The sequence below is a fragment of the Labeo rohita genome, chromosome 10, assembly GCF_022985175.1.
Source record: "Labeo rohita strain BAU-BD-2019 chromosome 10, IGBB_LRoh.1.0, whole genome shotgun sequence".
NCBI classification, from domain to species: Eukaryota; Metazoa; Chordata; class Actinopteri; order Cypriniformes; family Cyprinidae; genus Labeo; species Labeo rohita.
Genome location: NC_066878.1, coordinates 13478671 through 13498307, shown reverse-complemented (window position 1 = coordinate 13498307; position 19637 = coordinate 13478671). Strand labels below are relative to the sequence as shown.

The 19637-nt window shown below is 38.1% G+C and overlaps 1 protein-coding gene across 5 annotated transcripts; it reads left to right on the top strand.

The window, feature by feature from the left end:
- The first annotated feature begins 259 nt into the window (after nt 1-259).
- Nucleotides 260-19259, top strand: fbxw11b (F-box and WD repeat domain containing 11b). Of its 5 annotated transcripts, XM_051121751.1 has the most exons (14): nt 293-385; nt 703-807; nt 2568-2627; nt 6433-6673; nt 8657-8843; nt 9055-9145; nt 9509-9646; nt 12176-12294; nt 12474-12723; nt 13373-13491; nt 15489-15599; nt 16252-16330; nt 16685-16849; nt 16924-19259. In XM_051121751.1, exons 3-13 carry the CDS (start codon nt 2580-2582, stop codon nt 16844-16846), a joined length of 1545 nt encoding a protein of 514 aa, XP_050977708.1. In that variant the 5' UTR covers nt 293-385; nt 703-807; nt 2568-2579; the 3' UTR covers nt 16847-16849; nt 16924-19259. The 5 variants fall into 5 exon arrangements, with proteins under 5 accessions (XP_050977704.1, XP_050977708.1, XP_050977705.1 ...); XM_051121747.1 differs by lacking the exon at nt 703-807 and having other exon boundaries at nt 260-385; XM_051121748.1 differs by lacking the exon at nt 703-807 and having other exon boundaries at nt 301-385; nt 2568-2632; nt 6459-6673.
- Nucleotides 19260-19637: the final 378 nt, after the last annotated feature.

Below are 19637 nucleotides of genomic sequence, written 5' to 3'. Positions count from 1 at the left end.
ACCATCGGGGATAACCCCATTCTTTACCCTAGCACCAGACCGCAGCCAATCGCTGTTCAGTTTACAAAACAGACAAAACCCTTTTTGTCATTCAACGACCAACCACGAACGTTCTTACAAATTACATCCCCCTTCGATTATGACGTAGTGCGTCTGTACCCGCTTTGTACCTTAGCACCAGAAGTGATCCAATCACGACGCGGACAACGCCCATTTGGCGCACGCTTTTTTATTTGACAGCCAATGGGAGAATTAGATTCTTGCCTGCTTGCTCCGCCTCCTTTCGTGACGTGTTTGTGTCGCAGGGCGGGGTTTCCATTTTCACTGCGAGTTTCGGGGAACAAACATGGAGCCGGAGATGGAGGACAAAACCTTAGAGCTGATGGTGAGTACTCGGTTGTGCTTTGATAAACATTTTCTAGTAAGTTCTCAAGACTTTAGAGGCTATACAGTTATATTAGCGGTTATAAGGACAGCCTGGTTGAGTATAACCAGCTTGTGGAGTGGGTAGGGATCGGCTGAGTTGAGGGGGGAGAAGGAGGGGTGAGGAGAGAGAGAGAGCGAGCGAGCGAGAGAGTGAGAGAGAGAGACACAGAGAGAGAAATGGCTGGCTCCGCTGACAGGGAGGGCCCTGCTAGGTATCGCTAGCCGATTTGGTCGTTTTTAACAACTCTCGCCTGTGTCTTTCCCTTGAAACAACAGCTGGGACGTTAGTAGACAAGGCGAACAGTTGTTCTTGGCGAGGGCTGAGGATATTTCTTGAGCTAGTCGCGGAGGCGAAGGAAGGGAAGCTGCCGCGGCATCGTGGTGAGTCCGAGTCTCATCGACTTTAGCCGGTGCCTTGAGCTTCACTGCGGCGCCTCTGCGCCACTCAATCCTACCTATAATTTGGCTCTATTGACGAGCTGTGCTTCATATAAAGTCTCAAGACACTTAACTACTTAAAAATGTGTTTGAAATAACCGTTTCTCAGTTACAACAACGCAATATTTACTTCTCACGACACATTTTAGCCGGACTTTAAAGCTGCGTAATAGGAAGTAACCGCTCGTGCTGTCAATTTCAAATGACGTTTGTGAGCCAAACGATCAGCGAATATACAAATATCGATAATAGATTCAACAATCATGTTTGGATGAGTGAATATGTGTGTTTTAGTAACCCCACACTTTTTTTTAGCGAGGTACGAACGGTTATTGTTGATGTGAAAGCAGCGTTTATAGCAAGCGGCTAAGTGGCTAACCACACCAAACCATTAGCCTACGCGAACTAATTACGATATTTTCATATTAAACGCACTCATTTTTGTTTCACACTTTTCTGAACACCGATCCTATGAAAGACGTATGATAAAAATGAACTGAATTCCTCAAAAGTGTATTTAACTACTAAAACATTCAGCTTTTGATATTAAAATAGATTTTTGACGTGATTTGCATTTGTAGCCTCCTTATTAATTTTAAATATAACATTTCTATTTTTAACTTAAAACATTTTTAACATCCTCAAAAATAAAACTGTATGACTTAAATGTGCTTTTAATTAATAAGGCCGCGTCTGAATCAATATCTCTCCCAGTCAATACAATAACATTATAGAATCAGTTTTGCAGAGTGGATTTGCTTCTTGTTGCCATGGATACTGTGAGAAGGGTAGGAGTGAATGCACTTGAGTTTGTCCACTTGTATTGTGAAGCTTGAGGAAGATAGATAAATGGCTTTGCTTGAAGATAACAAGCCATGTGCATTTGTGTATAGAGTGCAGAGACTCATAATAAATCTACACTTCCTGCTCTGCTGACCTAGAAAGATGGTTTAAAATGAATCCCAGACTTTGTCATAATGTGTCAGTCTAGGTTATTATTGTTAACTGAAACCACAAACAAAGATTTATTAGGTGGGGGGAAAAAAACTTGTTTGTATTTCAGGTCTAACTTACTAATTACTAAAGTAACTACAGCTGAAACTGAAGTAATTCAAAGTTTGTAGACATTAAAAAATAAATAAATAAACTCTTTTATATTAATAAACTTTATAATACTATCTCAGTGCTGGTAAAATAACACTAGTGTCAGTGGCTAGCTTCAATATCACACACCTTTCTAAAGTTTCTGGCTGATATTCATGAGAACAGTGATTACGGATTAAAGCAGGTGCTGAGTCGTGGATATTAAGAGCAGCGATATGCACGGTATCATCTCTATCATGGCTGTATTTGGGATGTAAGCATATCCTTGTGGTGGCCTTGGCTAGGGGACAGCTGTTGACACGTTACCCAAACGCCTACACACCCTGCCCGATCCCACATCTTTGCCGCATGCTGATGGAGAATCTGTCCAATTATTCAGCACGCGCAGATCGTAGGCTGGTCCTTTCATCTGCTTTCCAACAAACAATGCAATGTGATTATGAACGTATGCAAGTGGATGATGAAAGGGTCTTCATGTGTAGGTTATGTATAGGAGTGGTTTTGATTTATATTGTGGTCCATCTCTGATTTATTTTTTATTTTGAAGCAGACATAACTATTGATTTATGAAAAATAATGAAATGTGATTTCTTCTGCAGAACATCTCTGTCATGGACCCGCAGACTGCAGACCGCTCCCCAAAGATCACAGTAATTAAGGTGAGGTGGACGAGCCGTACCTCAGTAAAGTGCATCAAAGTCTGATAAAATAATAAGTGGATGCAACAATAAGAAACTTTTGAGTAGCCTCTCCCTGGACTATGCAGGATTTTCAGTATTGAAGTACTGTTGATTTAGGAGTTTGTTATAGGGCACGGCCTAATCTGCGTCTGGAAGACCTAAGTGTCCATTTGTGCAGGCTTTTATTTTATCTACATTTAGGTTTCATTTTGCATTTTTGAGGTGTACTGGATAATTAGGCCCCAAACTTGTCTGGACACTTGCATTGCTGTTCAAACGTGTGGTGTTCGTTAGATTTTGTAATGTTTTTGAAGTCTGTTGTGCTCAGCTTGGCATTTACACTACCAGTCAAAAGTTTTTGAACAGTAAGATTTTTTATTTTTTTAAGTCTCTTCTCCTCACCAAGCCTGCATTTATGTGATCCAAAGTACAGCAAAAACAGTAATTTTGGAATATTTGTACTGTTTATAATAACTTTTCTGTTTGAATATATTTTGAAATGTAATTTATTCCTCTGATTTCAAAACTGAATTTTAGCATCATTGCTCCAGTCACATGATATTCAGAAATCATTGTAATACAATAAAATAATAAAACATTTATTATTATGTTGAAAACAGCTGAGTAGAATTGTGTTCAGGTTTCTTTAATGAATAGAAAGTTCAGAAGAACAGCATTTATTTGAATGGAAATCGTTTTGTAACATTATAAATGTCTTTATCATAACTTGATCCATTTTTTTTTTTTTTCAGATTATTACTGATCTTTGGATCTTTCTATCCATCAAAGAATCCTGAAAGAGTGTACTCGACTGTTTTAAATTTGATAATGATAATGATAATGATAATGATGATAATAATAATAATAATAATAATAATAATAATAACATTTTTTGAAAAGCAAATCAGCATATTAGAATGATTTCTAAAGGATCATAACACTGAAGACTGGAGTAATAATGCTAAAAATCTAGCTTTGATCACAGGAATAAATTACATTTTAAAATATATTAAAATAGAAAGTAGTTATTTTAAGTAGTAAAAATATTTCACAGTATTACTGCTTTTGCTGTATTTTGGATCAAATAAATGCAGGCTTGGTGAGCAGAAGAGACTTCTTAAAAAATATTAAAAATCTTACTGTTCAAAAACTATTGACGGGTGTATTTGACCAAAAAAGTACAATGAAACGGTAATAATGTGAGATTATTAGTTTAATATTATTATTTAATAAATTGCTCCAGTGTTCAGAGTCACATGATCCTTCAGAAATCATTCTAATATGCTGCTTTGCTGCTCAAGAAGCGTTTTTGATTATTATCAGTGTTGAAAACAGCTGCTTAGTATTTTTTTTTTTTTTGGAAAATGTTTATCTATTTTCTTTTTTAAGGTTTTCTGATGAATAGAAACTTTAAAAGAACATCATTTAACTTTTTTTTGTTACATTATAAATGTGTTTAGTGTCATTTTTAATTAATTGTGTCCTTGCTTAAGTAAATCTAACTGACACCAAACCTTTGAACAGTGATGTAAGACACTTCAAAATAGATGAATATCATATGAAACCAAGTGGCATGATCTGCAGACATGTAATGCTAGACTTCCAGGGCTAACTTTACATTTCAGAGATATTTTTGCATTTACTTTTAATGAAACCAATTGTATTTTAGTAAATGTGTTCGGGTTCCAGTTCCCCTAAAGCTCGTACAGATGTTTTAGCAGAGCAACCACACCGTTAGATCATGATGTTCCTAACTTCTGACTACCAGAAAGTGCCAGAATCTTTATCTAAACTTTTCTACAAAGAGACAAACATTCTAGTTTTGCTTAAAGTTTGTTTGTGCCATTTTTCTTAAAATGTTTTTAAGTGTCACTTAAGCGCTCAAGTATCACTATATGTACAGAACACCAAGTGAGATAAGTTGTTTGGGATGAATAGCATGAGAACTTCTTGTAGAAACTTATATTATTGCATCTGAAGACAAGAACAGTATGTGGCTCTTTTAAAGGGATAGTTCATCCAAAAATGAAAATTCTGTCATTACTCACACTCATGTCATTCCAAACCAGTAAGGACCTTTGTTCATCTTCAGAACACAAATTACGATATTTTTGCTGAAATCTGAGAGCTCTCTAACATTGCATAGACAGCAACGTAACTGACACGTTAAAGGAGAAGTCCACTTCCAGAACAGCAATTCACAAATAATTTACTCACCCCCTTGTCATCCAAGATGTTCATGTGTTTCTGTCTTAAGTCGTAAAGAAACTATGGTTTTTGAGGAAAGTATTTCAGCATTTTTCTGCATATAATGGACTTCATTGGTGCCCTAAATTTGAACTTCCAAAATGCAGTTTAAATGCAGCTTCAAAGGGCTCTAAACGGTCCCAGCTGGGGAAGAAGTGTCTTATCTAGCAAAACAATCGGTCATTGTTTTCAAAAAAAATTTTTTATGCTTTTTAAGCACAAAAGCTTGTGTAGTACAGGCTCTGGGATTCGCATCCACGGGTCGTTCTTGAATGATTCGTTCATTTTGAACAAATCTTTAATGTGACTCGAGAAGAATGATGCATCTCGGGGAGTGATTCGTTCAGTTGGGCATGTGCAACATCCTGTTAGGTTCTGTACTGGAATTAGTTTACCTGTTTCGAGTCTTAGGCTGTTTTTTGAGTCGTTCGTTCATCTTATAGGGCTGTCACGTGATGGTGATTCAGCTACAATGGATGAAATGACTTGGAAAAAGATTTGTTTATTTTGCTGAATGAGACTCAAAGGTCCGAATCTGTAAAATTATCCGAACTTCCCATCACTACTACGGATCACGTCTTCGAATCACCACAAGTTTATCGTCTGTGTACTCTGGCTCAAAAAGGTAGAGTATGTTGAAAAACTCCATGTTATTTTCTCCTACAACTTCAGAATCGTCCGACATCGTTGTGCCTTTTTGTTCGTAAACAGCGTTTGACTTACTTGCACTTTCTTAGTCTTTGCGCGTTTGCTTTTCGACGTGATTCAATAGTACGTGAGCGCATCCCAGAGCCTGTGCTACTTTTATTTTCCGAAAAAAATGGCAGATCGTTTCGCTAGATAAGACCCTTTTTCCTTGGCTGGGATCATTTAGAGCCCTTTAAAACTGTATTTAAACTACATTTTGGAAGTTCAAAATCGGGGCACCAATGAAGTTTATTATATGGAGGAAAATCCTGAAATGTTTTGCTCAAAAACATAATTTCATCACAACTGAAGACAGAAAGACATGAACATCTTGGATGACAAGGGGGTGAGTAAATTATTTGTGAATTGTTGTTCTGGAAGTGGAGTTCTCCTTTAAAGACCCAGAAAGGTAGTAAAGAAATCGTTAAAATAGTCCATGTGACATCTGTGGTTCAAACACGTGGGGAAGACTGACACAAAAAGAGAAGAAAGTAATGATTACAGTCGTTATTTTTGTTTTCTTTGTGCACAAAAAGTATTCTCGTAGCTTCATAACATGGTTGAACCACTGACATCACTTGGACTATTTTAACAACGTCCTTACTATCTTTCTTACAGGTTTGGAACGACGTGAGGGTGAGTAATTAATAACAGAATTTTCATTTTTGACTTTCCCTTTAATAGTAGAGCACCTGCAGCACTGTTCTTTACCAAGTAAATGCATCTGCCTTGAAATACCATGATTAGTATGTTTCTAATTTGCCTCTGCCCAATCCTTTTCCATACAGAACTTGTTTTGGTCTAATCTAACATATGTATCTGTTTGTTTTTCCTTTTACAATTCTCCCAGCCTACTTTTATCTGTCCTCAGGTGAGTAATGGACCCTTGACGGGCTCTAGAAAGCGGCCGTCAGAGGGGAATTACGAGAAGGAGAAGGACGTGTGCATCCAGCTCTTTGATCAGTGGTCTGAGGCTGACCAGGTGGAGTTTGTGGAACACCTGATCTCACGCATGTGCCATTACCAACACGGCCACATAAACTCCTACCTCAAACCCATGCTCCAAAGGGACTTCATAACGGCACTGCCAGGTAACACACACACACACACACAGTCCTTGTTTTGAAAATGCTATTTCTCATGGAGGGTGAGTCCATTATGCTTGAAATATAGATAATTAAGTAAATAAATAAAAGAATTAAGTTTAAAGAGACCATGTTTGTCTTGGCCTGTTTTGTCGCTAAAGTTGAAATCAAACTTGAATCACAATTCATCAGTTCATTTTATTCTTATAGGGCCCTATGAAATCTGATTAGTTTTTTCCCAAATTTATTTTTTTTCCGTTTTAATTTTCCTGATTTCTGTTTTTTCCGTTTTAAAATTTTCTGGACTCCATTTTAATGGTTAAATTGAATTTTATGAATGAAAAAGCATGTCTAATTAAAATGAAACTTATACAATTTAACCACAATTTATTAAAAGTTTAACAAAAATTACATGTTTAGGGCCCTATTAAATGCCTATTTTTATGGTTACCAAATTCTGTTTTGGCCTTTTTAAATTTTTGAATGGAAAATTTGACATAAAAAGAACTTTTATTTATTTCTACAGTAGGCTTATGAAATTGTATTGTGTATTTAAAATTTTCTAATTAACAGATGAAGGCATAAAACATTAATTTATCTTTTTCTTAATGAAAATTAAATTAGATTTTTTTTTTTTTTTTTGGCAAATAAAGAAGACCTACTATTAAAATGAAAACTAATAAGAAATATAGTGTGATTTCTTTTTTTTTTTTTTTTTTTTTTTTTTTTTTTTTTTTAAAAATAGTTTTATTAATTACTCACAGTAGTAGTAGTAGGAGTATGTATATTATACTGAATAATAGTAATATATTTCTGGCACGGTCTCTTCAAGGTAAACTGAACTTTTTTAACGGGTTGCCGTGAATTCCTTTAAATTTCTGTGTATATATGATGATAGTTTTAGTCAAATGAAACCCGTAAAATGCTCATGAAGTACTCTCAGAGCAGTTCTGGAGATGTTGTTCATGTATTTATGTCCTCGTTTAGTGAGATGGCAGACGCTGAAATCACCACAAGCGTCACACGCACTTCATAAGGTGTAGTAAACAAAATGCGCGTCTGCGTCATTCATTCATACAGACACGAACATGCAGGGTTTATATTTAAATAATCTTTTTATGGCTTAATATTTACGTATACTAGTCCAAGTCGCAATTTGATTGAAGTGTTATGACCTACTTTTGATTAATTCATCCAAACTTTTACACATTTCGCAATATTCCGTTAAAACATTCATTTCTGCTTTTGTAACTGGATTCTGCAATTCCGTCTGTGTTTCCGCATTATGGAAATCTTAGGGCCCTATTCTTAGAATAAAATTCCTGTTTGTATTTCATCAAAATGTACACTACCATTAAAATGTTGTGGCCAGTAAGATTTTATTTATTTATTTTATTTATTTTTTTTTTTTTTTAAAGAAATCAGTAATTTTACTCAGCAAGGATGCATTAAGTTGATCAGATGTGACACTGAAGACATTTGTAATGTCACAAAAAAAAAACCTATTTCTAATAAATTAACTTTCTATTCATCAAAGACTCCTGGAAAATGTATGAGTTACCACAAAAATATTAAGCAACCCAACGGTTTTCAACACTGATAATAATAATAAAAAAGCAATGTTTCTCAAGCACCAAATCAGCATATTAGAATTCATTTTAGCTGACATCAAACCACCTTTTTTACTTTTTTGAAACCCCTCCTGCATTTTCCAATCTCAATTTTATCATTAATGTCTACTTTTTACTATTCAGTCCCTTCCCTATACATTTTACTTTCATTTTACTTTAGTTTCATGTCCTATTTCACTTAAATGCATCCGATTACAGAAGTAAACTGTGTGTGAATGTGGTTTTATGCTGTCTTTAGAAAAGATTAAATATTCTTCAACTTTTTTTTTTTTTCTCTCTCCATTCACTGAAATCCTCCTTTTACAGCTTTTAACTTTTACACTCTGGTACTTAAACACCATCTCAATTTGTCTTCCAGCTCAGGGTCTGGATCATATAGCGGAGAACATCTTGTCCTTCCTTGATGCGCGCTCGCTTTGTTCGGCTGAGCTGGTGTGTAAAGAATGGCAGCGTGTGATATCCGAAGGCATGTTGTGGAAGAAGCTGATTGAGAGGATGGTTCGGACAGACCCGCTGTGGAAGGGCCTTTCAGAGAGACACCAGTGGTGAGTCACCATGCTGATATGACTGTTTACATCCCCTAAACCCCTTCATTTATACATGAGGTTTAACAACAACCTCGTCATTATCTCTCAGCGGTGTAATTCTCCACCAGACATGCTGGGAACCTCCACTTAGACTGTCTTGTATATCTTATTATGAAGATGCTTGTTTATGTCAGTTTATCAGGGATGTTTACTGCTGTTTCCTTCGCAGGGAAAAATACCTGTTCAAGAACCGAACAACAGAAGTTCCTCCGAACTCATACTACCGCTCTCTTTATCCAAAAATCATTCAAGACATTGAGGTGGGCAGAGTAATCATTGTGTCTTTCTCTCTAGTACTTTTAGTGTAATATGATTCTAGATCTTGTTTGCTCATGTCAGTGTTTTTAAGGAAAAGGAGGTAGTAACTAGGAGCGTTTGTTTGTTCATTTGAACGAGCACGACCAGTGATTACGCCTCAGGGGTAGGCGGCAAGCCTCGTGTAACCCAGCTCTTTGTCGTCTTCATAGCTGCCCTCTGAGTAATCAGAACATGCAGCCATCAGCTATTTTAATACTACATTTTCAAATGCACTGATAAAACGGGACGCTTTCTTGATCAAATCAAATAAGTTATGCCTCTTAGCAGAGTAACTAAATTGCTGACTTTGCTGTTCCTGTTTCCAGACCATCGAGGCGAACTGGAGGTGTGGCCGACATAACCTGCAGAGGATCCAGTGTAGGTCGGAGAACAGCAAAGGTGTTTACTGTCTCCAGTATGACGACGAAAAGATCATCAGCGGTTTACGCGATAACTCCATCAAGGTGCGACCGCGCTCTGCTATTGTATTTCTTGTGAACCTCGTGTGGGTTTAGTGAAGTCAGCACCAGTAAAAACCACACCGTCTGAGTGCATCCCTATGCTGGTGTCATTTTGAAATACTAACCACATCAGACTGAATCTGTTCTTGCGAATTATGTTAATGATGTGTTTAAACACATTTCGCCAATGTGTGATTTTTAAACGGTTAGAGGAACAATTGAGAGATGCTTTCAGAACTCGTTGAATAGAAACATGCTTGGGTTTTTTATTTACACAATCAAATCTCTCTCGTTTTGTATTATGATACTGAAACTAGATAGATGGTATTGAAACGGGTGAGATTATTCAAGTCACATTTTCTAAGACAAGAATGACTGTCAGTGCTAGTTATATGTAGGGGTTTGTTTAATGTTCTTACTTAGTATTAAACCCTGTGGTAAAGTCCCTTGGTTTTGCTGCTCTTGTGGGAGAGAATTTTAGCAAATGCTTTTCTAGGGATGTGTCATGTAGGTGACAATATCAGTTAAAGGTTATTGTTGTTTTTAAAAAGTGCTCAAATTATTGGGGTCAGTACGGGGGAAGAAATTAATACTTTTATTCAGCAAGGATGCATTAAGTTGGTCAAAAGTGACAGTAAAGACTTAAAAATAAAAATAAAAAATAATGGATCACAGTTTCCACTAAAATATGAAGTAGTATTACTAAAGAATTAATTCACTCTAGAATTTAAATTTCTTGATTATTTACTCACCCCTATGTCATTCAAGATTACGGTCCAAATTTTTTTTTTTTGAGGAAAACATTTCAGGATTTTTCTCCATATAGTGGACTTCAATGGGAGCCGGTGGGTTATAGGTCCAAACTGGACCTGGGGACCCACTGCTCTGCAAGTTTTGTATGTCGTCTCATCTGACACACAGTTCAGTACATGGATCTCTCTCCTAACGAGCTGATGATCTGAATCAGGTGTGTTAAATAAGGGAGACACACAAAATGTGCAGAGCATTGAGTCCCCAGGACCAGGACTGAAAACCACTGCTTTACACAATCCCAACTGAGGTCCTTTTCTAAAAAAAAAAAAAAAAAAAAAAAAAAAAAAAAAAGAAAAATAAACCCTACAAATTAGTGTCTTGCACTTCCTCTGTGTCCATGACTTCACAGATTACGTAGTCACATTGGAAAGGTCACGTGTGACATAAGCAGAAGTATTGACCCAATGTTTACAAAGCAAACATGCAAAGAAAGTCAAACAACACCTTTTACGAAAAAGGTAAAACAACAATAATGGATGATTTTGGTCTACACCTGAGTGTGATTGCTGTATTCACACCTGCCCAAAAGATCCGCACCAAGGGGGGAAATGAACGTAAGTTTGATTAAATCGAACCGAACAATACAGGTGTGAATACACCCTAAGGTTGCTGCGAGATCTACTGAGAATCATTAAAATTCTGCTCAGAATTCGGTGTTATAAACAGCGTTGACGTACGTCAGAAAACCAGAAGTAGTAGCGCTAAATGTTGTGGCAGAAATAGTTGGATGTTATTACATTATTAATTTCAAGGCTTGTACAGCCTTTTGAGAAATTCAAGCACTTTTTCATGACTTTCAAACATTTCACATAACTATTTCCAGCATTTTAAAGCTCTTAAGTGATCCAATTTTAATGTCGTTGTTAATGGGATGACCAAAATATACTTTGGTTAACAAACGCTTATGTAAAATTAAAATAAAATGAATAAGATTATCATTATAACCAATAGATGGCAGCAGATGAGCTTATTAGTCATTCATTTTTAGATTTTGCTTTGATTTATTTTGCTTTTTAGTTGTACACTATGAAGTAAGAAAAGTCACAGAATATAATGCTATAGAAGAAGAATAAAGTACATTTAATAAGAGTAGAATATATTTTCTGTATAAAATTTAGATTTTGCATGTTACTGTTAATAAAAGTGTATTTTTTTTTTTTTTTTTTTTTTTTTAATATGCTTTCCAACTCAAGCTTAGTGCTTTACTGTCAGATCTGTATAAACAAGAAATAAACAAGAAATGTACATGTAGTATTATTACTAACTGTACTTATTAATTTAAAACCCTAGTAATTTTATGAATTATCTATGTTTTTGATACTCCCACACGTCCGCAGCGTTACAAAATCGGCTCCTGGTGCCATCACCTGTGGTACTGTATGCTCTCAAAAGTTAGTCTGGAGCCTTGCAACATGATTACATGATGTGTAAAGTTCACAGGCGCACATCGCAGAGCTAGTGCAAGATGAGCATTTGTCATTAAAGAGTATACACTTTTTTTTTTTTTTTTTTTTTTTTTTTTTTTTTTTTTTTTTTGTTGAAAATGACCAGTCGTTTTGCTAGACAAGATCCTCAGCTGGGATCATGTGGAGCCCTTTGAAGCTGCATTGAAACTGCAGTTTGGACCTTCATATAGTTAACAGAAGTTTATATTTGACATTGTGAAATTCATGATCTTTGCAATTGTAAAAAAGACGTCATATGTGTGTTTGCATTTAGATATGGGATAAACAGACTCTGGAGTGTTTGAAGATCCTGACGGGGCACACGGGCTCTGTGCTGTGTCTGCAATACGATGAGAGAGTCATTGTTACCGGCTCCTCTGATTCCACTGTCAGGTCAGATTTCTATCGTTCTCTCCCTCTCTATAAGCCCTCTGTTCATTTTTTCCATTTTTTTTTTTTTGTCCCACCAACCAAGCCCCCCCCACCCCATCACTCCACATGTCTGTTCAGCTGGAATGAATAAAGGCTGATAAAATCAGCTCTGACTTTGCTTGCCTTCTCTTTTTACCCAGAGTGTGGGATGTGAACTCGGGGGAGGTTCTGAACACTTTAATCCACCACAACGAGGCTGTTCTCCACCTGCGATTCTGTAACGGGCTGATGGTCACCTGCTCGAAGGATCGCTCCATCGCCGTGTGGGACATGGCCTCTCCTACGGACATCAGTCTCCGCCGGGTCCTCGTCGGACACAGGGCTGCCGTCAATGTGGTCGACTTTGACGACAAGTACATTGTCTCCGCCTCTGGGGATCGGACCATAAAGGTCAGCGCTCAGATCTCTGAATGACATTATCAGCTGTCAATCAATGCACAAAAAAGTGCTTTTAGAGTTGTTTCGGATTTCACAATGCATATCATTCAGGCTCCATCCTGTCTAAGTTTATTTGTTCTTGGTGACAAGCTGCAGTGGGCTAGACTATATTGTCATGCAGCTGATCTTTGACTATTCAGGTGTTGGCGTGTTTGTCCAAAGCACAGAAGTTCCCAGCAGAGGGCAGCAGTGTAAAAGTTTCTTAATTCTCTGTAGACTGCAGAAGCGCTAGAGTCCACTGCTCGTGCTCAGATTCCTCTTCAGCACGCATTCTCTTGCTGCTCTAGATGCTGGATCCGGGGCAGTTGGATTCCAGAAACGGACAGCCCTGGTCCAGCCCACCCATCATTCTGGGAGGGGTGCCAAGTCATTCTGCAGCCCCCACCCTATCAAAACATTCCCTAAATAATGAGGCAGGGCAGTCAGGGCTGGTGTGCGTGTGTGTGTGTAGATGTCTAGAGGTGTTTTTCCTGAGCTTATATGTACTGGTACTTTATTAAAGTGAAGTAAAGAAAGATGACAGTGATCAGGAACAGATTTAAAGTGTTTAATGGTTTAATCCTATTGTGTGATCTAATGTGTGATGTAATGTGTTCTGCAGGTGTGGAGCACAAGCACCTGTGAGTTTGTTCGGACACTAAACGGTCACAAGCGTGGAATTGCCTGCCTGCAGTACAGAGACAGACTCGTGGTCAGCGGCTCCTCAGACAACACCATCAGGTGTGTGTGAATAAGCAGTTATTCAAGTTTGATTAGTAGTAGTTGTGAAAATGTCAAGAAGTGTTAAAAATATACATGTGACATTTAACCCCAGGATAATAAAGTATATTTTTACCAGTAAAGTGTTCTTATTGTCGGCGCCGATAGCCTTGTGGGCAGCCGACATGTAGTGCTGTTGCGCTCCGGGCGTCCTGGCTTTGAGTCCCGGCTCATAAACCTTTCCCGATCTTTCCCCCCCTCTGTCTTTCTCCCGCTTTGTTTCCTGTCATTGCTATACTATCCTATCAAAAATAAATGCAAAAATGCCAAAAGTAAATCTTTTTAAAAAAAAAAACTAAAAAGTTCTTCTTTTATTTATTTATTTTATTGGGGCCTGAGCACCAGTGGTGCGAGGACCCTATTGGAATGGTTTCTTCTTTTCCAAAATGAATAGCATTTTTGAGGGCCTAAACAGGCTCTCAAACTTATGAGACTTTGCACACATGCCAAAAGTGATGAAAATTTACATATGATATGGGTTTCAGAAGTGGGTGTGGCAAAATGGCTCCATGGCACCACCTATAAAATGTCAACAACGTGCCCCTCGAGCTGTGTTTCACATACATGTATGAAATTCGGTAGACACTTGTAACACAACACCTACAAAAAAAAGTTCCCCAGTACGAAGTCCGAAACCCAGCAGGAAGTCTGTTATTTTTAATTTTCTCTGCAAGTTTTGTGCTGTTTTTGCCTTGTCAGGCATTGTATTTGAACGAATTCTTCCTAGAGATTTAAACGGATTAACACCAAATTTGATGAGTGTAATCTAAAGCCCTTTGTGACGTTAAATTGCAAAAATCTTACGTTTTTGTTAAAGGGCGTGTCTGTGGCGGCCTGACAAACTTTGATGTTTTGCCATGAAACAGGAAGTTGTTACAATTCAGGCATACAATGTCTAATCAGCTGCCCCACGACAAGATTCTGATGCGTCCCAGAAGTGGCTCTCTGCACTGCATCACTAAAGATAGGCGCCTAGCTTCTTTTTCCCTTTTTTCTGACATAATAATAATAATAATAATAATAATAATAATAATAATAATAATCGTCTTGCTGTCATAAAACACTTCAGCAACAGCTGATGTCTCTGACTATCATCGATACACGATACTATCTTCTATCTGCACAGCCCTAATGTCCGATCTGCACCAAACTTCACGTTTAGTAAGAACCCTGGCCTGAAGACATCTAAAAGCCAGTATTCAGGTATAACCATAGCGCCACCTGTTGGTGACAGGGTATGTCGTCCTTTACACTATCTGTGCCAAACTTCATATTTTAGTTGAAAGTCCTGGCCTCAAAACGTTTACATGCCAATATTCAGTTATAGTCATAGCACCACCAGCTGGCAGCAGGAAGGTTGGCTCATATAACTGACTTTGACACATTCATCCTTTAACACTTTACATGCATATTGCTCACCATTCGCTGTTTTCCTAAAACCACCAGGTGGTGGTGAGCCGGGTACAAGGGCCCTATCAACGCTGCTTGCAGCTTTAATTTTATTTTATTTTGTTTTATTTTTTTATAATAGCAATGAAATATCAGAATTATTTCTGAAGGGCTGTGTGACACTGAAGAGTAATGGCTGCTGAAAATTCTGCTTTGTCACAGGAAAGATATTACAATTAAATGTTATTTTAAATTATAGTATTTCATGCATTGGATATTACTGTTTACTGTATTTTTGATCAAATGAATGTAGCCTTTGTGAGCATAAGATGTCTAATTCAAAACACTTTTGATTCTTTCTTATATATATATATTATATATATTGAAAATATGCAAAATAAATCATAAAAGACTTTTTCTTCATGCGAAATGTAACCTAATTCTTTGTTTTTCTGGTTGGTGTAACTGTTCTTTCTGGGGGTAAAAATGTGACCTGGACTCAGCCAGTTGGTATTCTTTACATGTCTGATTTATTTTCTAACAAAATTTGTGTTAATCTGTTTCTCCAGGCTGTGGGATATCGAGTGTGGAGCATGCTTGCGGGTTTTGGAAGGGCACGAGGAGCTTGTTCGCTGTATTCGCTTTGATAACAAGCGGATCGTGAGCGGAGCATATGACGGGTATGCCTGATTCTGATTAATTTGAAGTTAAAGGGAGTTTTATTGTCATTTTTTGCATTGCTGCGCAATGAAGAATAACAGAATGTGGAAAAGCTATTTTTGCAACAGTGTGCCGACAGCCAAATAAGACAGGGAGGGGAAGCTCTTGTAAAAAGTCTAAAATAAAAAAAGTAGCCTTGGAACTAAGATGCACATTTTTAAATATATCCATTAGCAAACTCTCTCCTTGATCTCCTCACACTGCTATATCTGAAAAGTAATGTAGTCTGGGGGATTACATTTAAGCAGTGTTTTGTTTTTTTGTTTTTTTTGTTTTTTTTAGTCTGGATTATGGCTGGTTTATTCCTGGCCTTAATGTGAATAATCTCTTTATTCTCACATCTTTAATTGCAGAGTTGCATTTGTCTGCTCCCCATGCTCCTGTCATTAATCTGATACATGAGCAGTGCACAAAACCCACACAGCCGAGGGAGCAGTCACTTTTAATCCCACAAAGCCCACAACTGAATCACAGATTATCTGTAGATTATGTGTGAAATGCGCTTCTAGAGCTGAAAAGAATGAGAGGGTATTTTAACCGATGTGCTCTGGATTTATGACGTCAGATTTTTTGTGCATTGCCTAATGCGTTTTAAAATATTTGTGTGCGCAGTAAAATTAAAGTATGGGACCTCCAAGCCGCTCTCGATCCACGAGCCCCAGCCAGCACGCTGTGTCTACGTACACTAGTGGTGAGTTTCCATTTCCTCATAACCCATCCACCTGACACACAAGACTTTAGAAATCTGATGCATGCTTTCAATTCATTATCTCTAAACATCTGACCTGTTTTTAGGCTCTCAAAAGTTTTAAGGACACCAACAATCTCAAATATCCAAATATCAGATCTGTGACTACCTGCTTTGTTTTTCGCTCCCAGTTTCTGATCTGTCACTCATTACGGTCATGTGTTGTTAATCAGCCCTCTGCATTGTCACACATTTATTGCACCATAGTCTTGCGTCATGTCATTCCCAGTCTGTGACTAATTTTGATCTGCAGCGGTCATGAAAGGATTGTTTTAATAATAGTCCGTCTGCGTGTAGGAACATTCTGGCCGAGTGTTCCGGCTCCAGTTCGACGAGTTCCAGATCATCAGCAGTTCCCACGATGACACTATCCTTATCTGGGACTTCCTCAACGTGTCGACCAACGGGCAGACGGAAGGACGATCGCCATCCCGCACGTATACCTATATATCCAGATAGCAGGTAGCACACGTTTTGATTCAAGTTCACACACATTAAATAAAACGCAAGCTTACGTGATTGTGATCTCTTGACAGGGAAGCCCTGGTGGCGTGCGGAGTGTGTGCGAGTGTGTGTGGGGACTGTTCGGGTGACCCAGTCTCTGTGGAAGTGTGCCAGGATCAAAGGTCGAGGAACGCCACCACCACCACCCCTCCCCTTCACCCTCCTCTCTCCATCTGTCCGTTTTATTTCTCCCCCTCTTCGGTCGTTTTGAGGGCCGCCCCACGACACAAACCGCGTCAGTTCTCTTTCTCCCTCTCTGCGGAGGAGGAGGCGGAGAAAAGATGGAGAGAGCGATGCCATTAAGCAGAGAACGTAAGGGTGGGCATGGAGCCCGCCCTCTCACCCCGCCACTGCGTACAGAGTGACGGCTGCCCCGGCTCCGCCCCCTGGGCCCATGAACTCTGTATCTATCTTTGGTTTGTTTTATTTTTATTGATTTAAAAAGAAAAAGAAGAAAAACTAAAGGGAGAAGGCAAGGCCTGAGTGCCTTGCTTCTCTCAGGACTGTTCTGCATGAATGAGCGAGCGATGGGACGTGTAACGTGTGCTGGTCAACCCCTCGGTTTCTGTCTTGCGTTTTCTGTTTTTTTATGCTTTCCCCTCCCCCCCCCTTTTTTTTTTTTTTTAAGTTGGGAAATTGACTTCATATTCTTTTCTTGTGAAATCGTATGAATAATTGTAGTTTTTTGACTCTTCTCCTGATATGTCCTTCCATTTCTCGTTTTTAGCGCTGTCTGTCTCGTTCCCCTTTTCACTGTCTGCTCGTCTAGGTTCTGAATGACCCATAACTGATCTGAATTTAGTTGTAAACAGAATTGTCTTGTCTAAAATGGTGTTGTATATTGAAAAGATTTTTTAAAGAAAAAAAGCGTTATTAATAAGAATAAAGTACTTGACTGTGAAGGAGTGTTACGAAGCTTGCACAAGCCCGTCGTGTTTTTCGTGTGTGTTTGTACGCATGATTCGCCCTTTTGAGATGAAGGCTTTCCGACAGGCCCAGATTTCAGTAACCTGCTGCGGCGGCTGCCAAGACCTTCCAAAATCGCAGGGCCGCTGTTCAAATATTTAAGTTTACCTCCTGCTCCGAATATGTGGAAATTGGCAGCGCTGTCATTTTCGTCTTATTTGATTTTAGCTTTCCTTACGAACACCACCATGGCAACAGGCACAATACGAGCCCGGTTTGGGGAAATCATTTCAACGCTGTAGCAATTCAAAAAATGTTTGAAAGCGGGGCAATATTTTAGTCTGAAATCTCAAGAATCGCAGAGTTCCGGTCTGTGCGAACTTCAGAATGGAATTCCACTGAAATAAGGCATTAGAATGAATGATGGCATGCTACTTTAAGATTGCGAGACGTAAGGGTGGATGTGAGAGAGATGGAGACATTATAAAGAGGGAGGATCAAAGTCCGTCTGCAGACGGGGGAGGGAGAGAGACGATACTGCCCAATATGGTCGATCTGGAATGCAGTAGATGACTAGAGTCAGACAAACCCTCAAAACAGTCCTTATATGTGTTTACCACTGAGGAGCTTCTCTACAGTTTAGGTTTCTTATTGATTGGAGCTATTATGATAGTCCATAATGGATGGTTTGCAGTTTCTAGGTGTGTGCCTTCTGTAGCTTATACCCTCTGGGTCCACCAGGTGGCAATAAAACAGAGGCCTGGAGAGTTTGGTCCCCTAAATACATTCATGTTCAGAGTAAAGGTGTCATGGAACAGATGAAAACCCACTGATCAATGCATCCACAAAATAAATATTTTAATAACATGAATAGTATCAAAATATTTCATCTCTCAAGATTTCACCAGCCCCAGGTAGTTTTGGGACAGAGTAATTTGCAACAGTAATCGCAACATTTAGAATTACAACACTTGCAGGGCTGGAAGCTCCGGGGTCGGTTCAAATAGCTCTGATACATGTAACTCTCTAGAGTGAAAATCAACTCATGTTGTGGCCAGTAATGGATATTTTGTTTGTAACACAGCCATGAACATCAGTGCAGATCTATGGAAGTCCTGTTTCCACCACTGAATAAAAAATTAATGTTGTTGTGACACTTCAGTCACAATTCTGACTGCTTTTCTGCGTGATTTAAAAACTGCAATTCTGACTTTCTCACAAATACCATTTTGTATTTCAGAATTCAGACATTTTCTCTTGCTATTGTGAATTTATTAATTGCATAATTAGAAACTTGCAAGATAAAACTTTTTTTTCTTCTTACATTTCAACAAAAAATGTGCAATTCTGTCTTTCTTGCGAATGTGTCAGAATTCTAACATTTTCTTGCAACTGTGAATTTGTCTCACAATTGACAGTTTTGTATCTCGCATTTCTTAACTTTTTTTTTTTTTTTTTTTTTTTCTTCTCCTCACAGATCTAAGTTTGTATCTTGGAATTCTGACTTTTTCTCGCAATTGTGAATTTATGAATGCTAATATACGAATGACGTGATTTTATAAACTCCCAATTATAAGAACTAGAGTCAGAATTGAAAGAATTTTGACTTTCTCGGAAATGCAAGTTTGTATCAGAATTCTGACTTTTCTCACAATTGTGCATTTGTCTCTCAATTCTGACTTTCTAACAAGCAATTCCAAGTTATGTCACAACTGCGAGATGTGCAATTCTGAGAAAAGTCATAATTTTAAGATTATATCGCACAATTCGGACTTTCTCAAACTCGAAATTGAGAAATAAACTCAAAATTGCAAGATAACACAATTCAGATTTTTCTTTT

Bases quoted from the DNA above. Each gene is read 5' to 3' on its own strand.
- fbxw11b (XM_051121747.1), top strand. From the start codon at position 347: ATGGAGCCGGAGATGGAGGACAAAACCTTAGAGCTGATG. The intron at 8,844-9,054 runs GTGAGTCACCAT...TTTCCTTCGCAG, and splicing joins CTTTCAGAGAGACACCAGTG to GGAAAAATACCTGTTCAAGA. The intron at 13,492-15,488 runs GTGTGTGTGAAT...CTGTTTCTCCAG, and splicing joins TCCTCAGACAACACCATCAG to GCTGTGGGATATCGAGTGTG.